Here is a 21,994-nt window from a genome sequence, read left to right as displayed (position 1 = left end):
AGTAAGTAAACGACAGGTGGCGCGCGAGAGCCTTGAAGGACGTGACGGGGGCGCGCGCGCAAGTATGATTTTTTTACAGTATGATTATTGGCGCGCTCACTATCTTGCGTTTATGGGTAGGCGTGAGCTTCATGCCATGGTCTTCTGTGACAGAAAAATAGAAACAGACACATCATCGAGCATTATCTTCGTCTCTCAACACGATTTTCAACCGACTTCAAATCTATCTTTGAATCTGAGATCTGTACAAAACTTGTACCGACAACTTCAACACTTGGACGTATTGATAGAATAAACAAACGGTGAGTGAAGTGAGTACACTATTACATATCTCTATGTAATGTATCAGTGAATGTTATTTTAGTGATGTAATCAAATCTATGAGATCTATCGAGTTACCTATATTTACAATAGCCTAATTAGCTAAGTTACCAAACAAACAAGACATTCCGGTTGCTCAGGTAACCTGCGAACGCGTGCTTGTTGTCTTTCATATGCCTGTCAAATAATATTTTAGTCAAAATTAAATCTTACAAATATTTTAAAATGCCGATTAAAAATCCTGCCCGCTTGGTTAAGTTTATTTTGTAGCAAGCTTTGCACCATATACAGATATGAAGCAAGAAAATAAACTTAAACTTTCACCATGCAGCTTTCAGCCCCCTGTAAAAAATAAACACTGAGTCAAAAATTAAAGCTTTTTTAATTGCCTGGTAACCCTACCAGCAGCATCCTCAAGAGGTTTGCACACAATCTGCGTTGATGATTAATGTCAATGATCGCAAGTGACCTTCCTCGTGCCAGATGCTTCTCTGCTACGGAAGGTCGGAAGCGGCGATGAGAATCGGAAATTCGCGGTCACGTGATCGCATGGTATTGCAGAGCCACGTCGTCATTGGCTGGTCTATGGTCTGGCTATGGTGGAGAGCAGCAACATCATCATTATCATTACCCCAGTGTGTCATTTTAGATTATCTCTGGGTGATTTACACTAAGTAGGCTTGTTTGTGTCGTACGCACATTCTCACTCAACAGGATTTTAAGTCAAATTAAAAGGTGGTGAATGCATGTTGTTATGAGTGAAATGACCCACTGCATTCAGAGTGACAGGCCATTGTGTTAGAGTCTGACTCATTTGGTTCAGTGCAAAGTGGTGGGGGGGGGGATTTTGTTTGTTTCCATTTCCAATGACAAAGGGCCTGTCCAAATACCCACACACTTGTGGTCTTGGCCACTTCGGCATGTGTGTGTGACAGGAATTAATTGAAAAAAAATTGCCAAAGCTCAGTGCCTTTTATGCACACTAAAGCCACACTCTCTAATACCACTCATAATACCAACTGAAATATTGTCATCTGTCCTAGATTGGTAAATACTGGATAATAAACCATATGGTCGGTAGTGTTATCAGCGTCTGAAAGCACTCCTTTTGTAAATGTGTAAATAACGCATTCAAACAGTGACAGCTGGTTCAGATTTAATGATGAAATTATTGTTATTAAACAGATTTCTTGATAACCTTAGTGAAACAAATATCCAGTTTAATATACACATTTAACAATGTTGTGTGCCTTGATTTGCATTTAGGAACAGTGATGTCAGTGTGTGCTTTCCTGTTTCAAAGGAAACTGCACTTTTCCTGTTTTTGTGTGCCAAAGGAGATATTTCCTGTTCCCCTTAGTGAAACTGGGAAATGTGACTTGGGATATTGACACACAATTTAGGCTTAAATAACAATTATAGCCATTATGTCACACGGCTTCACATTAAATGTGTATTTAAATGTAATACACAAGTTTAAGAGTTTCTTATGAGTTTAATTGTTTTGACATTACCTTTTATAAAAGCTTTTTAAAACTTTCAGGTCATATGTGACCAAATAAGGACTCGTCTCACTCACTCTCACTCAGTCTCTTAGCAAGCGTTTGGGTGAGATTTGTTGTTACTGTGGAGGCCACTGGATCATGGAAGTTTTGTACAGTAGTTTTATCAGATATTATAACAATGTTTAGTTTTTTGTCGATTAATGTATCCAAACAGTTGCTCAGCTGTCTAATAAAATGCATAAAATTAAAGCGTCTTCTGTGTTTCCATGTTTTCTACAATTTTTTTTCTTTTTTCTGGAGGAATGATGTCAGTGATAGGTGATGCATGGACACGGTCCGGTCGGTGTCCTGGTTAAAATTGCTTTTTTCTCTAGATTTAAACAATTCTTGGAAACATTTGGGATAATTCAAGTACCTGTATTCAAGTCAACAAAATATTTAACATTGTTCTAGTGGTTTTGGGATATTTTAATGCGTATTGAGCCTTTAAGACACTGTTAAAAGGACTATCATTGACATTATCAAAAGATTGCTTTTTTTCAAGAGGACAAAGCAAGCACGCCTCTGGCTTTGTGCATATCGGTCTGTCTGTGTTTTTTGTTTTGTTTTTACTGTCAAATTACATTCATGACCATTAAACCTTGAGACCTTTCTAAAGAAAAATGTTGCTTCCCCGGTTAGTAGTTCTAAAATTGAGGTGTAGAACTAATGATATGCGTGTAGTTTCGGCATGCCTGTGCTAAACTTACATTAACCTTTGGGGTCAGAAGGCTGCTCTTCACATACATTTATTATCTTTTTACAGTGAGGTAAACCACCGTTCAAAAGTTTTTGAAAGAACTCTCTTATTCCCACCAAGGATTCATTTATTTCATCAAAAATACAGTAAAACAGTAATGTTTCGTTTTTTTGTTGTTGTTTTTTTGTCAAATTAAAAGAATTTTAATTCTGTTTTCTATTTTAATGTTATGAAATGTAATTTATTCCTGTGATGGCAAAGCTGAATTTTCAGAAGCCTTTACTCTGGTAGTGTCACATGATCCTTCAGAAATCATTCTAATATGCTGATTTGGTGCTCAAAAACAAAAACCATTATTATCAATGACGTAAAGAGCTGTGTTAGAGTTTCCACAAAAAAAAAGAACTATTGTAGTTCACATGAACAGCATTTATTTAAAATAAAACAATGTAAAAGTCTTAACTGCGCTTAAAGCATCTTTGATTCATACAAATGTAATTAAAGCAGATAATCTCTGAGGTGACAAAAATTTCCCCACTACAAAACTTCCCAGTTTATATAATGGCAGACCGCAGAATTTCACATATTACTCATTCACTTTAAAGTTCACTTCAATTAAAGAAACAAACCAGAAATACAGGAATGAGACAAGCTGTCAGTCACATACATTTGAGGTATTTAAAGTCATTTGTGTACAGTAGTTGACAACTAAAATTGTCAAAGGCAGCCTCGGGTTTATTCTGACCTAATTCTTCTAGTAGTTCTTTTATTTTGGACCCCTAGACTTGCACAGCATACATTTGTGTAGTGCCTTTTTTATATGTCACGTTTAAGAACAGCTCATTTTAGCAGACTTGCTTTCAAGTCGTTCCATATTTACATAGGTTTTGGTTTCTTTGGTTAGATGAGAGGAACTTTAGCAGGTCAGCTACACGTGTGTGCGCTCATGCGACAAAGGCGGTTGGAGCAGAAAGCTCAAGTAGTCTTGCAGATCCACGTATGCAGATGCACAGCAGCAGAACAATATTGCCATTATTATGGCAGCGTGTGTTAATGGGACAGATGTGCGTTTGTGGGTTACGTGTCTATAGACTGATGTCAGTGCAGCTGTGCTGGCTTTTGTAAGCTGATGTATCATTCTCAAAGTTGCACTGTAGTAACCTCACAGTTTCTGCATTGGTTTATGTATGAGAGGGAGAGTGGCGTGTGTGTGTGTTTTATAGCTCCTCCCCCTCCTTGCCTTCAGTGGGCTGGTATGCCCATATATGGGGGATGAGTCTTGTGGTGTGAGAGATTTCCACCAATCAGAGCACAAGGAGTGTTTTTAGGAAGGGTAGGTGGGGGGTTGAGGATACTGCGTAAGGGGTGATGGTACCGTTGAGGGTGTGGTTACAGAGGAGTGGAAAGCGCTGTTTGAAAATGAATGTGCTGCAACAAGCACAGTTGAGGGCGTAAGGAAGCCGCCATCATTTCGAAGTGAGACGATAAGGAAACAGAAGAAATAAGCATTTCAGCTTTGATACAGAAAAACCAAAGAAAGAGCAGAATTTTCCAGCCTGTAAAGATGCACCGTAAGTTTTCATTCCATATTTTTAATACGTTAAATAATGTTTTTATAGCACTTGGAGTTGGTGAAGAAGATGAATTACAACCACTGAATTATATAGAGAGAGGGAGAACATAGTAATTATATAGATCAGTGATTATTACACCCCTAAACACTGGAAGTTAGTTTCTAAAGCAACAGATATGTGTGTAATTGTTGGTGTTTGATGTGTTTAGATCCTAATGGATGTGAACTGTGATATGAAATTAGAGGTGTGGCCCCGTGTATGTCGGGTGAGAATATTTTTGCATATGAAAGATACAGTTTCGGATTCAGTATTTTCCACACACTTCTCATTTAAATGAGAAAATGGGCAATGGGAACTTTAAGTATCCTGTGGATGATCCCAGCTCTCTGTGCCGGCATACTGATGGAAATTTCCGGGTGGGGGCTGAGCGGTGCCGACAATTGCTGGCAGCATCAGCTGTGTTGAAACCCCTCCTCTCTCCCGTCCTCCTGTTGAGTCCTGTGTTAACGCAGGCTCGGATGGCACGGCAGAAGCATCGGCAGTAAATTGCAGGATGTTTGTGTTGTACGAGGTGTGGCCGACAGGATTTGCACAGCCATTGAGGCATCTGTGTTCAGTTCATATTCTCCCATCGTTATGCAGGACAGACGCCGGTCTTCGTTGTGTCTGAAAAAGTGAGGAAAAAATCAGGCCGGTTGTGTCTGAAAAAGTGAGGGAAAAAGCAGGAAAATTTAAAATGAACCTGCGGATATGTAAGGTGTTGGATTTTTAGTATAAATGTGGTTATTACAGTCCAATTATTATAAATAGTAAATCAAGAACTTGTCACAAACCCAGTTAATCATGCATTGAGTTGATGGTGAATCATATTATTTGTGTGTCATTAAACATTATGACAGTGACTGAGTGATTGCTAATTTGAGGAAGGAAGATGTGGAACATGCACTACAGTTCAGAAGTTTAGGATCTTTAAAGTGTTTCTGACAGTTAATTCATGCTCATCAAGACTGCATGATTGATCAAAATACAATAAATCAGTTATATTGTGAAATAAAAAAGATTACAATTTAAATTAACATTTTCTATTTATTTTTAAAAAAGTGATTTATTTCTGTGATGGCAAAGCTGCATTTTCAGTAGCCATTACTCCAGTCTTCAGTGTCACACGTGAATGTGAGTGTGTTGCATCAGTATTCCTTCCTGATGCAAATTTACTGGTACAGTTGACAGAAAGTCCCTCGGGCAGTATCAGAGTGGAAAATATAGGACCACTGGAAACCACCAGAGGACCAAAGAAGATGGTCTTTTTGCGAGTTATAAATTGATAGACATTAAGCGGAGGATGTAATTACAACCAACTGTACATCTGCTGATATATTAGTCATTAGGAAGAAAACATCATTGGCTCTTTCTGGGGATTTCTTTGTGCCACATTTAAAGGCCAGAAGCTTTACAGTAAAATGACTTGCCGTGAAAATAGTGAAAATGGCCATGAGCACCAATTCACAGCTTTGGACTGATCAAATGACAGCAGATGGTTGATTAAGATGAGATAAAGGGATGAAGAGTAAGAATAAACTGGAATGTGCAGAATGATGATGTGTATTTCTAAATAATGACTGACAGTATTCAAGCATCTGACATACAGGTTTTTGAAGGTTACTTGAGTTTAAAAATGCCCGATTAAAGGCAAAACGAGTTCATAATGTAGTTTGAGACTCTTGTGAATGTTCTGAGATGCTGACTGGTTCCATTCTCACCCACCAGCTACAAGACACAAGGGAACATCAGTCTAACCAGCATGAGTCAATAAATCTCAAACAAACTCATCCAAATTCATATTTTACTTGCATGCCTCCAGTTTCCAGACAAGGGAGTCTGTTTATGAGGATGTTATCAGGCGAGCTGACGTCAGCCAAGACTAGGGTATGCATCTGCATCATTGAGTGCATGCTGGGTGTTAGTTGTGGTATGTGTCTCTGTGAGGAGCTCACGCCATGGAGCCCGCTGAAGGCGGATGAGGATGGCTCTGCTGGGAGGGAAGTTACCAAGGTGAAATGGATTGGAAAAAGGGGGATGGAAGAGTGAGCTAAATCATTCTACTAATTAGGGAATATACACAGGAGCAAATGTCTTTTGTTATTTTGAGTTTTTATTAATTATCTTGGCGATTTTTAGATTGACTTTCCTGCACATCACATGCAGAACACAAACTGTGTTGATTAAGTTGATAAAATGATAAAACCCTGTGGTTCATGAATTTGTATTTTAATGTAGCATGGAGTTGATTTTGTATCCTGTACAATAGTGCCGTCCACAGTACTTTTTTTGTGGAAGTGTTGCTCATCATAACCCTAATGTTTTCATGAAAGCACAACACAACACAAAACAAAACCCAAACCTCTGAGTAAAAGATCATGAATAGCACCCGTTTGTTTTTCACTCCCTGGGTTTATTTCAGACTCTTTCACTTTGTTTGGTACATCTGAACGCCTGTTTTTCTATCCGCTGGCCATTTCTGATTGTTCTCATCATTACAGAGAGGCGGTAGCATCGCTGGCATGTGTTTTTATGGCGTGTAAAAACAACATGCCGCTCAAAAGGTGCAGAGGTCAGGCTTTGGAATGGAGAGGGTAGAAGATAATATAAGGGTGGGCAGCAATATTTTTCTGGATGTAGTGCGTTTCCTATTCTTGGAAATTATACACTCCCTTTCTGTGCAGTCTGCAGGAGCCATGTTAGGAAATTTTGTGGAATAATGCGGCCATCTGTCAAAGCAATTTACATTTTTATGGTTTTCAATAAGATGAAGGGAGGCATACAAGGCACATATAAATATAATAGTGAATTATGTTTGAATAAAGAAAATAAAAAACTGTAGTTATTTTAATGTAGAGAAACAACTGAAAGGGAAAACATACTGAAGAAAAGTACCCTGGACATATCTTTAGTTTAAATAGTTTTTGTTTGTCTCATGCTCACTTCAGGTGCTTACCTTTAGAATTTAGGCTTTTACTTTTAACTTTTATTTAGTAAAATCTTAATGATGGTGTCTTGAAGACAGAAAGATAAAGAATTGTGCCACTCCTGGGGACCCAGCATGATTTGTATTAGATAGGCATTCATCGTTTGTTGCAGGTTTACATTTCACTTTAATATAGTGTGTTGTATGTGTGTAACCATTGAGTGGTATATTACAAAATATATAGTGCCCACTTGCATTATGTCCACACACTCTTTAGCATGTCACCAATAAAGCCATCTTAAAGCATTTTATATGTCATTATTTCATATAGGCCATTCTTCTCCATATATTTACATTAGGGCAATAAACCATTGTTTTGAGTGCTACTTTTAACAACACTGTGTCTATTCACTTTAGTGACTGCGTGTGAACCTACGGCCATGTCCACAGCCTTAGTGATGGACAATCCCGGGGACGCAAGCCTCCTCCAGTCCTGTGGAACAGCAGACAGTCTCGCCTCCCTAGAAGATGCCATCGCAGAGTCTACAGCAAAGTCAGTGCCTTTTCATTTATTTTGTGTTGTGTTCACATAAACTTAACATGCATGTATATTAGGTCAACTAAATTCCCATGGGTTATTTATATGTACGATTTTGACAAATTAGTCACGATAGGTTTGTTTGTAAACATGAGGATGACGTTATGTAGGAGTGTCATTTCATATGAAGAACTGGTTGTATTACCAATGCCTTTCTGCTTCAGGTTTATAAAATAAAGATGCAATTCACCATAATGAATCACATCAATACATCAAATAAAGATTAAATCATAAAATAACAATCAAGTTGAGTATACACTATTAATGATTGTTCCTTTTCAGATACAGTAGAGTAGGAATGAAATGAGATTTTGCATAAAAAACAAAGTAGACTTTGCTCGGCAATGTTTTTTTACACTGCCATTCAAAAGACTGGAGTCAGTAAGATTTTTATTTATATATATATATATATATATATTACCAAGGCTGCATTCATTTGTTCTAATAAAAATAAAATATTTTAAATAGTTTTTAATTAATAGTTTATTATTATTATTTTATTATAATTATTATCACACTTTAAAATAACTATTTTTCTATTTTAATATATTTTAAAATATAATTTATTTCTGTGATGCTTATTCCTGCTGTTACTCTAGTCTTCAGTGTCACATGATCCTTCAAAAATCATTTAAATATGCAGATTTGATGCAAAAACTAATTTGAGTTATGTAAAGTGATACTCATGGGTGTCTGAGAGAAAGATGAGACCATTTCAGCTATAGAATGCTGCTTGTCTGGAAAACTCATGTTTGGTTTCCTGATTTCCTCACAGTGAGTCATCAGAGGAGGAAACAGCATTTGCCAGAGAAGAGCAATCTAACACCAAAGCTGCACAGAGTGTGCACACAGAATCAGGTGAGATTACACACCCTTGCTGTCTCGCAAATCACTTAAAACAAATTTACTTAGTCTTACAAACAAACATACTTGCTTGCCCTCCCTCTATACAGGCATATGTGACCATAACCGGCATTTTGAACAAGTCTTTTACATTTTATAAGGCCCTAAATGTGCCATGTGTAAATTCAGTTCTGCATTACACAGAAAAAGCACAGTGATGGAAGGCTGGCCGGAGAACTAAAACACAACTCACACCTCAATCTTCCTTAGTGCTTTTATCATGAAAACTCTTACATAACTTCGGGAACTTGAGATAACTATGACCATTAAGTGCTCAGTGAGAGGAAGTTTTAGAAAAGGAAGCTGCTATCCATACAGATAAACTTCCCTTTCCTTTAGACATGCACCAGGATGACAGTCCCATATGCCTTTGTTTATAAGGGTTAAACGGTTGCAAAAGACATTTGAAAATGTCCCATGTGTGAACTTCCAGAAGCTCCATCACTATGCTGTTGTCTGTCTTGTTTTTATAAGATAATAGAGCTTTGAATGAGGTCATGTCACATGACCCTAGATTTACAGATCAAGCTGCTGTGATGGGTTCGTTTTTCATTTTGAATGGTTTTGCAGAATGTATGGTCAGCATATGGTTGTTTGTTATGGGTTTATATCAGATTGACACTGCACAGGACGTTGTAAAATGTGTGGGGTGACTTTCTTGCCCTTTCATACACCGTTCCTGCATAATTTCCCGTTGATGTTATTTTCAGCTGTCTTGCAAATTATTTCTTGCAGTGTCTAATTTCTGCACCATTAGCGGCAAAATCAAGAATTGTTTCTGTTATTGATCAGACAAAAATGCCACAAATGGTACACTTGCTAAACGGTAAAATTAATAGATTGCAATTCTGGTTGTAATGACACGCTGCCGCTTTAAATTGAGATGTTCACAAAACAGTTGTGCAATTATCATAAACATGAGGCTAGTCACTCACTGTCTGGAAGAGTGCATACTGATGTGACACCAGAAGTTTGTTTTCTTGTTCAGAGCTGTAAATGATTCTGTGTACTCTGCTGCTGAAACCTCATCAGAAACTCTCAAACAGCCGGTGTGTGTATGAGATACTAGTGATGAATGGGTCACTGATGCTGAGGCCAAAGAGTGTGTGAGAGTAAATGTCCTGATAGGGTGTTGCCGAGCCGTTTGATTTAAAGCAGACACTGCAGCAGAAATTCTTCATCAGTTTGTGCAAACAAAAAGACCACACAGACATTCTAGATTTCAGAAACACACGTCAAGTCACCTTAATTTATATAGTGCTTTATTCAATACAGAATGTTTCAAAGCAGATCCACAGTGATAAAATGAAAATTCTGCATCTCGGCTGTTGTTCAGCTGAAGTCAGTTTTTAGTGTTGATTCAGTTTTGTTGTAAACATTATCAAATCAATTATATAAAGCAGTTCTGACATGGCATTGCCCGGCAATATTCAACAATAAAATTGTTGAATATTAAGTGTCTCCAACTAAACAATCCAGAGGCGACAGTGGCAAGGAACTCTAACTTCATCAGGTACAGAATGGAGGAAAAAAACAGGCTCATTTTGGTGGCCAGTTCTCCTCTGGCCAACGAACGATCACAGTGTGATTTATGATTCAGGCTGTATCACAAGTCAGAATCCATCAGAATCAGTAGCATTTATTATATTTACACCAAATATTATATTTTGGAAGAATAATTTATAATTCTTCTTACAATGTAATGGTTGTGTTAGGAAGTGTTCCCAGTTCTGACAGAGCTCCAGCATTTCTCTGAGGAGAGAGGAGAACCTTTCAGAAGAACAACCACCTCTGAATAAATTGTTCTGGTCTGATGAAACAAAGATTGAACTATTTGCCCTGAATGGCAAGCATCATGTCTGGAGGATTCCAGGCACCGCTCATCACCTGGCCAATACCATTTCTACAGTTAAGCATGGTGGTGGCAGCATCATGCTATGGGGATGTTTTTCAGCGGCAGGAACTGGGAGACTAGTCAGGCTCGAGGGAAAGATGAATGCAGCAATGTACAAAGATATCCTTGATGAAAGCCTGCTCTGGACCTCAGACTGGGGCGAAGGTTCATCTTCCAACAGGTCAACGACCCTAAGCACACAGCCAAGATAACAAAGGAGTGGCTACGGGGCAACTCTGTGAATGTCCTTGAGTGGCCCAGCCAGAGGCAAGACTTGAACCCGACTGAACATCTATGGAGAGATCTGAAAACGACTGTGCAGAATTAGAATTTCTGAGGTTTTTTTTAGAATTAAGTAGTAGGAAATTATTAGTCATACATTTTAATATCAGCTATGCATTCCTTTAGTTTTGTGATGATAACATTAAAAACTGATTTACAGCAGAGACTAAAACAGAATTCAATAACGTATAATACCAAAAAGCACTGTGGTATTATCATTTTATACCTTAAAGTACCACCTAAAACCATATTACTGCTACAAAACTATTTTATAATAATGATCCAAGACAATAAATAGCTATTCTCTTTGTAGGTGCCACCCCTCGTCCCGACTCCCTCTCCTTGTCCACTAAGGGCACAGAGTTCTGGACCACATGCAGGGATGGAGAGGTTAAGCTCAGAATGGGTGAGTCCGGTCCTGAGGCTGAACCCGCCATGACTGTGAACCAGATGTTCTCCTCTACTGTCAAGCGCTTCGGCAACTACTCCGCACTGGGCTGGAAGGAGGGAGAACAGTGGAAATCCATGACCTACAGCGAGTACTACAAGTCTTGCCGCACTGCTGCCAAGAGCTTTCTCAAGGTGAGGGCCATTAACTCAGATAAAACAGTATTGTCGAGGGTCTAAGAGTGCTAATATCTTTATTACTCTCACATAGCAAGCCAGACAGACAGACCAAATGTAAACCAGCAGAAATTGCAATGCTTCACACAAAACCAAGTGGCAGACTGTCAGCTAGCTTGAAGTTCTTTCACACTGACCTCAGGCCCATTGGGCCACATTTTTCAGCCCTAATTGTAACAAACTCGGCCAAGATACCAAAGGTTTCGAAGCAGTTTTTCATTGTTTGAATCTAGCACCAAGGTAGCATAACAAATTTAACCCAGGACTATTTATTGCTTAGCAATTCAGGAACTCTATTCATTTTCATTTATCTTCTTGCTTTTGCCGTTGAGATCATGACCGCTCAGCATTACACGGTTATCTAAAATGACACTGTAATGTTCCTGATAAGAAGAATATTTTATGTAAGAGATGCCTGATAACAAACACCTAACTTATAAATGCATATGAACTGGTGTAACTGTTATTCAGATCACAGACAGTCATTGTTTTGTCCTTGAGTAAAGCATTTGACCTCAGGGAGAGAGTGCCTGAGAATTAGTGCGCTGTATAATACGGCATCTGGGAAATGACAATCCTGGTCCTATTGCACTACAATTTTAAGATGGATATTATAAATAAAAATGCTCATAAAAAATGATGAGAATCAAGCACATTTTCATGCTCCGTTCACATTACCATAATGTGCCTCATTCTTTTTATTTTCATTTCTATAATATATATACTGTACATAATACAGTGCAAATTCAATACAAGTCAGTATAAATTTATGGCAGTACAACAAATACTATCATGATTTATATAATATAAATATTCTTTCTATTACAGTAATGAGAATTCTATTTATTTTTCCATTTAAAGTAATAAGGATTAGGATGAGTGTTCTAAAATGGAAATAGTGCTTTAATTCTTTTATTCAAAATAAACTATTTTTTTGCTTTTGAGGTTAATGTGACGTTCTTGAATTCTGCACAATCCAGAGCCGGATTTGAGTTGTTTTGTAGCTTGAGGACAGTTGGTCGCAGTACCTGAGAATAGTTTCTCTCTGCAGCGGGAGGCTTTTGTTTATCGTCTTCGTTTTTTCCATGTCCTTGTCTTGGGATGAGGTTGAACTCCCAACTGGTCACGATCTCCCCATGGGGATCAGGATGTCATGCCTGGTGGCCAATGTGTTTTTTTGTGAAACTCAAAACGACTGTAATTTGTCCAACTCAAACCCTGTGGGAGCAATTCCGATTCAATTGTATGTACTCCAGTCAGCATAAACACAAAAGAAAGACTTCATCAAAGAGGTGTTAGATGTCATGACATGCATGCAATATTTTGTCTGAAGCTACTAAAATCATTTAAAACTGAATCTTCTTAGTGATTCTGTTAAACTGGTTTTACAAATTGTATATTTATTTAATGTCTTATTGCAAGAACTTTGTTTAAAATCTTCACTAGTTCAGGAACTCCAAAATGTCATTCAACTCTTTAACGGAGATAAACGGCAGTATTTAATTAACTTAACATTTATTTAACTGCAAAAAAGAGCATGTAAATTGACATGTGGGACTTCTGGGAATTCTTATGAGCGAACAATACATTAAGCTGGGATTTCTGCTTTGAAATGTGTACATGTGCTTACTGTGTGTGTATGTTCACAGCTCGGTCTGGAGCGGTACCACGGTGTCGGTATTCTCGGGTTCAACTCAGCCGAGTGGTTTATTGCTGACATTGGGGCTATTTTAGCTGGGTAAGTATTTATTGTGAGGATGTTTTACACTTTATCCTATGATTCTTCAAATCAACCATAATCATACTCAGGCTGCTGCCATGCTAACTCTAGATTCATACAGGTCATTGTCAATAACACATCCTCAGCACACAGCCAGTGTTTGTTCAAAACAAAGCTTTAATCATTTAATCAGAGTCAAATAATGGCTCTGCTGTGCCATAAACTAACTGGCTGTCTTCACTAAAGTCAGAAAGGGAGCTGGGAAAAGGCACAATCTGCACTTGTTAAACGGCATCACTTGACCATATAGGTGGAGTCAGAACAGAAGTAGCTGGGACTGTTGTTAATGTTTGAAGGTGTTTACTGTTGCCGAACTACTCGCCTTTTGGTTACAGCAATAACAAAGTTCAGGATGTTTATTGAGGGATTCTGTTTGTCATTGGCAGGGGGTTTGCTGTGGGCATCTACACCACTAACTCCCCTGAGGCGTGCCAGTATGTGGCGGAGAATTGCCAGGCCAACATCCTTGTGGTGGAAAACCACAAACAGCTGCAGAAAATCTTACAGGTAATGAGAGTAGAAGACAAATTTCCAAATGAACTCTCTAGAACGTTTTATCTTTTAACTACACTACTATTCAAAAGTTTAGGGTTGGTCAGATTTTTTAAAAATTATGATTATTTTCAATTTATTATCATATGCTTTCCAAGCCTGCATTACATTTCAGCAAAGTTACAGTAAAAAAAAAATATTACAATTTAAAATGTTTTTTTGTTGTATTAAAAATATAATTTATTTATTCAGCAGCCATTTCTTCATGGGTCACATTATCCTTCAGAAATCATTCTAATGCTGATTGGGCGCTCCAAAGAACTTTTTCTTGTTCTTTGATGAATAGAATGATTAGAAATGTAAAATTTTGTGCAACTATAAATCTTAAATAAAATAAAACAATAAAATAAAACAGCCTTTACTGCCACTTTTGATTTAATACATCTACCTAAATAAAAGTATTAATTGGTTTTCTTTTTTTTTTAAGTACTGACCCTTAAAACTTTTAAAAGGTACTGTGCTATTTCTAAATATTACAATTCTCATAATTAAAATTACAAAAAAAAATTATATATAATTTTTTTTTACCTGCAGTAATGAGAATGATTTCATAAATGTTAATGGTCCTGCCTTAAAGATAATATGTTTGTGTGTACTGTATGTATATAGGTAAAGCTTGCAAAAACATTTACCAGTTTGTTTGTTTTTTTCATATCCCGATCGGGAATTTTGATCAATTTTAATCATTTTAATCACTGCTTAAATACATACAAAAATTAGGACTCCATATGCTGTAGGCTTTTTCCTGATGATCTCTAATGCTGTACGTGTGTGTGTGTGTGTGTACCCTACATTTCAGGTCCAGGACAAATTGCCACATCTAAAAGCCATTATCCAGTACAAAGATGAGCTGAAAGAGAAAAAGCCCAATCTCTACACGGTACATTTGATTAGTCAAATATTTTCAATGTGGTTCTCAGAACGTAGTCTTTTTTCCTTTGTACTGCCTTTTTTCCTAATTGAAATCTGACATTTGTTATGTAAATATCTGATATGCATAGTGGGCGCAGTTTATGGAGCTGGGCCGTGATGAGCCAGACGATCAGCTCGATGATATCATCAGCTCCCAGAAACCAAATCAGTGCTGCACACTGATCTACACATCCGGAACCACAGGCCAGCCCAAGGGAGTCATGCTTAGCCACGACAACGTGAGTTAAACCCAAAACATCCAGAATATGACATTTGAGACTTTTGAGTAAATTATAACAAAAACAAACTTTAAAATTAGGGTTTAATTTTTGATATAGAGAACTTAGTCATCAGTATTTTTCAATACTAAAATCATCTCTCTGTCCTCCTGTAGCTGACATGGACAGCATTTGCAACAGGCCGAAATGTAAGTCTTACAGATGCAGATAAGTTACAGGAAGTGGTCGTGAGCTACCTTCCACTCAGCCATATTGCTGCACAGATGCTTGACATCTGGCTTCCCATGAAAGCAGGAGGAGTTACATACTTTGCACAGCCTGATGCGCTAAAGGTTAGTGCGCACATTAATACACATCCTTTGCTCTTCATTTGACACATTGGCGCAAAAAAAGCTGTAGGAATAATGCTGTGAAAATAATGCTAGGAAAAGCTGTGAAGTAATGATGCTGAAAGTTCAGCTTTGCAATCACATAAATAAATAAAATTTTAAATTATATTATAAATAATATAATATAAAACAGCCTTAAACTTTTGAAAGGTAATGTACATTTTAGTGAAGGCCCTTCCTGTTTTCTTCCACTAATCCCTCTGTTTTGTGTACGTAAGAGAAGATCCTTCTGAGGAGAGTCTTGTTAGTTTAAACCAACTGTATAATCCCTTTAAAGAGCTTTTTAACTGATCCTTTTGACAAAACTTAATTCATAAAGTCTTAGTCATGCAGGTCACACACAGAAAGTCATTTACATTCAGAAATGTCTAATTTTCAGCCCTTTCCAGAAAACAAGCCGAGGCAGATATTTTATTCAAACGGATGCTTGATATGTTCCCCCTGTGATCTCTAGAAGCTGAGCATGTGATATCTGTAGTGCCTCAATGGGTCTCAATGTAGCGCTGCAGTACTGTTTTATAATAGGGTCATTGATTTAACGATGCTTGCATGTGTAATAATAAAAGTCACTGCACGTCCTAGGGTTCTCTGGCCAACACCCTACGTGAGATCCGTCCTACTGCGTTCATGGGTGTCCCACGAGTGTGGGAGAAGATGCAGGAAAAGATGAAGTCCATTGGAGCCAAATCGTCCACCGTGCGCCGGAAGGTGGCGTCTTGGGCCAAAGACGTGGGCCTGCAGACCAACCTCAACAAAATGGAGCTGTATGTACATGCATACCCAAACACACGCAAAAAGAAAGTAGAAACTTACCTGGCATACCTGCCACTAATTTTTAAATAGCAGTCATTCACAGTGGGATCCAGAAGTTTGAGACCAAATTCAAAATCTTTTTAAAGGGGTGGTTTCATGTTTTTTTTTCTATGCTTGGTTGTGTTTATGGGGCGCCGTCTCCTCATTTGAACGTCTCCTTCTATGAAGCCCATCCCTCTGAAAACCACATTGGTCTTCCATTGGTTAGATGGCCAAATGTAGTTTCCTGTATTTTTATTGGCTGAAGTGCCAAGCACAGGTTGTCCAGAAACACCACGCATCTTACCATTAGGGGCAGAAGTCACATCTGCGGTGACTAACAAGGGTTTATGATGTCACCAACCCAGGAAGAAGCTCGTTGTAGTCCAAACCGGACGTTTTGTAGGCAATAAACTGCCATAACTTTATGAGACAGTATCTCTATTTTCCACTTTCAGCGCTGTAACTTTTTTCAGATACTGTTTATGCTCAAGCAGCAACATTACACACTAACTAAAGTTAAAAAAGTTAAATTGCATAAAACCACCCCTTTAAACCCGCTTTTAGCAATTAATGCTTCTTAATAATAGTAATTCAATATTTTAAATATATATTTATTTATAATTAGAATAACATTTGTGATGTCAGATTTTAATATCAATTATAAGTGGTCTCAGATTTCTAGACCCCAACTATGTTGACTTAATAAAATGCCACAAAGTAATAAAATATGGTCTTTAAGGAAAATCTGGGATTGAAAGTCTATTGAAACAATTTTTTAGGAATTTGAAACATTTAAAATAAAGAAACATTATAGAGCAAATTATATTAATAATAAAATAAAATATTTATTTGTTTACAACTTTTTTTACTCAAACTGTTTTTCTGGAGACAATTTAAACTGTAAAACAATTAGGCTGCGTATTAACAGAGGACTTGTCCTGTGTCTTCAGTAACGGCAACATGTCCAGAAAGCCACTGAACTATCGTTTGGCAAAGCGTCTGGTGTTCCGGAAGGTTCGGAAGGCACTGGGTCTGGATCGCTGTACGAGGTGCTACACTGGAGCAGCTCCCATAACCAAAGACACGCTGGAGTTTTTCCTCAGTCTGGACATTCCTCTCTTTGAACTCTACGGCATGAGCGAGAGCTCTGGACCGCATACCATCTCACTGCCTGATGCCTTCAGACTCACCAGGTATTGACACCTTCATTTTTATTTATTTTTTTATGTCATGTTTAGTCACATCAGCTTTAACTTTTAGTATATTTTTTATTTGCATTTCTTTCTCAGCTGTGGAAAGGTGATTCCAGGCTGTAAGACAAAGATCTTCAGCCCCGATGCTGATGGGAATGGAGAGATTTGTTTCTGGGGTCGTCATGTGTTCATGGGATACTTGAACATGCCTGATAAAACCGAAGAGGCTCTGGACACAGATGGCTGGCTGCACTCGGGAGACCTCGGCAAACACGACCAGAACGACTTCCTGTTCATTACCGGCCGCATTAAAGGTAATAAATTTGACGGTCGATAAAAAAACGATTTCGTGCTTCCTCTTCAAACTCATTTGGAAGCGGACTGAGACCACCTTTAAAATTCCTCTGTTGCACAAATTCCTGTTGTTGAAAGATCTGCTGCAAGACGCGGTTCAGACACCTGTATCAAACTGTAATGGGCAACAACTCTTATAATGAGGAGCATTCTGTCCTTTTAGGGTAGTGCCTTGTGACATCACTTCCTGTTTTTGGTTTGTTTAGATGTCTTCGGTCCATGTTGCGTTCATATTTCGGTTTAAATTTCACCAAAGTTGAAAGCGCTAGGGTGGGTCTTTATCCGCTTTTTGTTGTGCTCCAGGATTGGGATGGCAACATTCACACTTATTCAAGTGAACTGCAATAACAGAGCAATCTTACCAGAGCAAACCTGTCAAGTGTGAACGCACCTTTACTCACTGGATCTAAAACAGCAATGCAATCTCATTTCTTAAGATGCTTAAATATAAAGTGGCCACACATTTCAAAGGAATTTAGTGTGGTGCATGTAATGAAATTACTGTTTTTGTTCTAGAACTGATCATCACAGCTGGAGGAGAAAATATTCCTCCGGTGCCAATTGAGGACGCAGTTAAAGAAGCCATTCCGCTCATCAGCAACGCCATGCTTATCGGAGACAAGAGAAAATTCCTCTCCATGCTGCTCACCATTAAGGTATCATTTGTGTGTGTGTCTGTATGGGTATACATATATGTGTGTGTGAATCTGTTTATTCCAGTATAAACCTGTGTGTCATTATACACCTTGTGCTCTTTCACCAGACCTGATAAAGCGTTGTGATAAAAGCTCAGATTTATGGAAAAGATGGCTTTTGTCTTAACTAACTGTGATAAGTGACATTTTTGTCAAATATTTAGTTTAGTCTTTTTGTGTCTTTTTGTTGTGCAAGTCATTCACCAAAATATTCAGGTCGGCCATGATTGTCTAGTAAAAGGTGTTAAACATAGTTAATGACCAAAAGAAAAGGTTTATTACTTTGATTATTCAATATGTATTAATTCATTTTTAATGTCCTCTTTGTGTAATTGTGTAATCATGTTCTGAACATCTCACCTGAGAAGTTGGGTTGTGTAAAGTTACTGAGAGATAAACATTCTGATATGATCTTAGTCAGTGATTAAGTGATAAATTCTCAAATATTATCAAACCACTTCCATAAACTTAAAAGCTGCTGCCAACCAGTGGACCTGTGTGTAATTACAAGTTCCATGCTTTTTCCTGGAATCACTGCGCCCCCTAGTGGAAATAGTTTTTTTTTTTTTTTTTTTTTATTGAAAAGTTTTACTAAATAGTGGTGCTTAGTATTACTATTATTACATATAAGAAGTATAATATATGCAGTATTATGTTACTATTATTGTTTAAAACTTCATTGTGTAACCTGTCCTGCTCAGCATGATGCCTCAAACCATGTAGTTTCTGAGTACAGGTGATATTACTTTTTTTAATATATTTTTTCTCCAATGGGAAATAAGAGTAGAAAAAAAACACAGACTTGCATTGAATAAGGGAGCCACGTCATATCTAAAGACCAGATCAGAGAAACCCTGGCAACCACATAGTAACATCATTAAAATCATTCGGAACACCTCAGCATCACAAATAATAATTTATAATTTATAAAATAGTTTAAAAACCTAATTTAAACTTGGCACTTTATCTAAATATAAATGGGTAGGCCTAAAAGGAGTGGATAAAATGTATTTAATCTAATATACAATTCCAGGATCTTACCATTGAAAAATGTTGACGACGCTTCTCTCTTGCTCTCAGTGTCAGGTAAACAGTGAAACGGGCTCTCCCGAAGACGAAATGACCCCTGAGGCGGTGGAATTGTGTCGCACACTCGGCAGCAACGCCACTCGAGTCAGCGAGATCGCCGGTGGCCGTGACCGCTCCATAAACGCGGCTATACAAGACGGCATCACCCGCGTCAATGAGAGAGCCACCTCTAACGCCCAGCGCATCCAGAAATGGACCGTGTTGGATCAGGATTTCTCTATCCCTGGAGGCGAACTGGGTGAGTTTCTTAGTAATTCACTTTTTGTGAATTGTTTTAGGGTTTTGTTAGTAATAATGTTGATTTAAGATCTATATAGGCTGTTTGTTGAGCTGTTTTAAACTGTCTCCCCCTCAGGGCCCACGATGAAGCTCAAGAGGCCAGTGGTCATGAAGATGTACAAAGACCAGATTGAGAGCTTTTACAAAGAAGTCGTGACCCCAACCACCCCAGACAACCCTCTGCCTCCTAAATAGGTGTCCAACAAAAGCTTGTGTCATCCACTTAAGAGATCGGAGACAAAGAGACAAACATAGTCTAACACACACACTTGCATAGGAACACCACTCAAACCTTGTGTTTTGCTTAAGTTTTTTGAGTTAATATTTGTTCAGGGTTTTTTGTTTGTTTTATTTTGTCATACTGTTTACATTTTTCTGTATTACTGAAAAAAGGAAAACATGTTTATGAAAGCCATTTGTGGAAAACTATTTTTTGTGGTGACTACTATTTATTTTCTTGCCTAATTATACTGAAGTGTCTTTTGAGCCATGTTATTGATTTTATATGTAAGTACAGGTGATACTGACTAATTTATGGTTAAATTTATCAACAAGGTTTGATAAATATTAATAGCTAACGGGCAAACATGCGCATCAGGCGTGACTGAATTCTTTGAGGAAAGTGTTCGGTAGTAGTGGTCGTTGGTGGACGGCGCTGCTGTGAACAACTGCCACCAAAAACTGGTTGTTTAAGGGAAACTAGATGTTTGCGGAGGAACATCCTCAAAACTTCATTCTGTGAGCAGGATTCCCACACCATACAAGCCATAAATGTTTTTGTTTGCTTGTTTTTCATAACCAAATGCATCACATTTGTTTGACTTGTTTTGCTTATGCAATATTGGTTCATGTTAATTCTTTGTAAAAATTAACCTGTTATATAGTGTAAATACATTTCCTCTTCTTCTGTGGTGTTACTTGATGCTTTGCTGTGTCACTCTGACAATCCTTGAAGTAGCAAAACCATTTTCCCGCCGTTGTAATCTGGAAAGAGAGAAGCGGTGAATATTTGACTTGTGTAATACGGGACATGAAGGATCTTGTGTGAGTAATAGATCTGTTTAAATGTGATCATTTGACTCTTTTTGAATTGCATTATTCTTTGCTTTGCATGTGCAATAAGGACGTTTTAGCCAAAACTGTAACTGATTTTATTTATATTGTATACAAAAATGCCAATATGGATTGATCAAAGAGGTTAAATGGACTTGCTTTGAACAGTGAAAGTGAAGGAAATGCTACTTAATCTGCCATGTGCTTGAATATACATAAACGTAACTGAAATTTACTTGCAAATCCAAAGATTTGATTTTCCCTCTGTAAATAGTTTTCTTACATTGGAGAGTGTTTCTCAAATACTGGACCTGTTACTCTAAAGTGTGTATTTTCAGACTGCATAGCATGACCACAGTGAGGCCTTTTTGTAAATAGAAAGTAAATAGTGCATTAAATGAGACCAGTTGTTTGCTCAGTCAGAATAGGTGAGAATGAAGGTAGAGCTAGTGGGTGATTTCCTTTCTTCTCTCTGGGATTTCTAATATGGTTTAAATAAAATTACTCTCCATGCTTTTTTTCAATCCACATGCCTTTTATAAACCAAAAAAAAAACAGGTTTCTTTTTAGACAAAATAAAACTGTTTATTGTAAGTTTGATCTGGCCTGACAAGCTTGAAGGGCAGACCATTTGGAAATGTGAACATACAGTAACATGAAGTCTCAGACTGAAAGATTTGACTGGTTTTACCTGACTCTGAAAACTTTTGAGCTGGGTGACATTTAGTTGTGTGAAGTTAAGGTTTTCTGAAATGTGCATGTCTGTTAAAACTGAATTAGTTGATTTTGGAGATGGAAGTCCAGGTTTATACCTGTATGTGTATGTGAGAAATATCCCTGTACTGGACAATAAATGTACTATAACCATGATCAAGTGGTAAAGTGCTCATCCATATGTCGCTATAGGATCAGAAATGTTTCAGTTTGCTAGATGTTTAGTACAATTTCAGTGTAGTACAGTAAATGCTCTGTGGGATCTTTGCTTTGCATTATGTTTTATGGTTCTTTTAGCATCAGATTAAAAAGACAAGATCATAAATTTAAAAACTAGTTCAACTGATAGGTTTGTAGTTGCTGTCTAATATATCCCACCCACTAACAGGTGCCGTGATGAAGAGATAATCAGTGCTATTCACTTCACCGGTCATAATGTTATGCCTTATCTATTATATATATATATATATATATATATATATATATATATATATATATATATATATATATATATATATATATATATATATATAATTATCCCTACA

At 37.6% G+C, this 21,994-nt stretch overlaps 1 protein-coding gene across 3 annotated transcripts; it reads left to right on the top strand.

The window, feature by feature from the left end:
- The first annotated feature begins 97 nt into the window (after window positions 1-97).
- Window positions 98-21,605, top strand: acsbg2 (acyl-CoA synthetase bubblegum family member 2). 3 transcript variants are annotated; one of them, XM_067413971.1, is made up of 15 exons: window positions 98-302; window positions 7,522-7,657; window positions 8,478-8,560; window positions 11,095-11,363; window positions 13,055-13,143; window positions 13,572-13,692; window positions 14,537-14,617; window positions 14,739-14,888; window positions 15,044-15,220; window positions 15,860-16,041; window positions 17,023-17,265; window positions 17,362-17,579; window positions 18,136-18,275; window positions 19,395-19,641; window positions 19,759-21,605. In XM_067413971.1, the coding sequence occupies exons 2-15, from the start codon at window positions 7,545-7,547 to the stop codon at window positions 19,875-19,877; spliced, it is 2,232 nt and encodes a 743-aa protein (XP_067270072.1). In that variant the 5' UTR covers window positions 98-302; window positions 7,522-7,544; the 3' UTR covers window positions 19,878-21,605. The 3 variants fall into 3 exon arrangements, with proteins under 3 accessions (XP_067270072.1, XP_067270071.1, XP_067270070.1); XM_067413970.1 differs by having other exon boundaries at window positions 98-311; XM_067413969.1 differs by lacking the exon at window positions 98-302 and adding an exon at window positions 3,940-4,136.
- The last annotated feature ends 389 nt before the right edge of the window (window positions 21,606-21,994 follow it).

The sequence above is a fragment of the Pseudorasbora parva genome, chromosome 13 (genome assembly GCF_024679245.1).
Source record: "Pseudorasbora parva isolate DD20220531a chromosome 13, ASM2467924v1, whole genome shotgun sequence".
In the NCBI taxonomy this organism is placed as follows: domain Eukaryota; kingdom Metazoa; phylum Chordata; class Actinopteri; order Cypriniformes; family Gobionidae; genus Pseudorasbora; species Pseudorasbora parva.
The sequence above is the reverse complement of the archived record's forward strand: the minus strand, read 5'-3'. Positions and strand labels throughout refer to the sequence as shown.

Excerpts from the sequence above, each read along its gene's own strand:
- acsbg2 (XM_067413969.1), top strand. Across the intron at positions 15,221-15,859 it reads CACAGCCTGATGCGCTAAAG|GGTTCTCTGGCCAACACCCT; the intron begins GTTAGTGCGCAC and ends TGCACGTCCTAG. Across the intron at positions 18,276-19,394 it reads CCATGCTGCTCACCATTAAG|TGTCAGGTAAACAGTGAAAC; the intron begins GTATCATTTGTG and ends TCTTGCTCTCAG.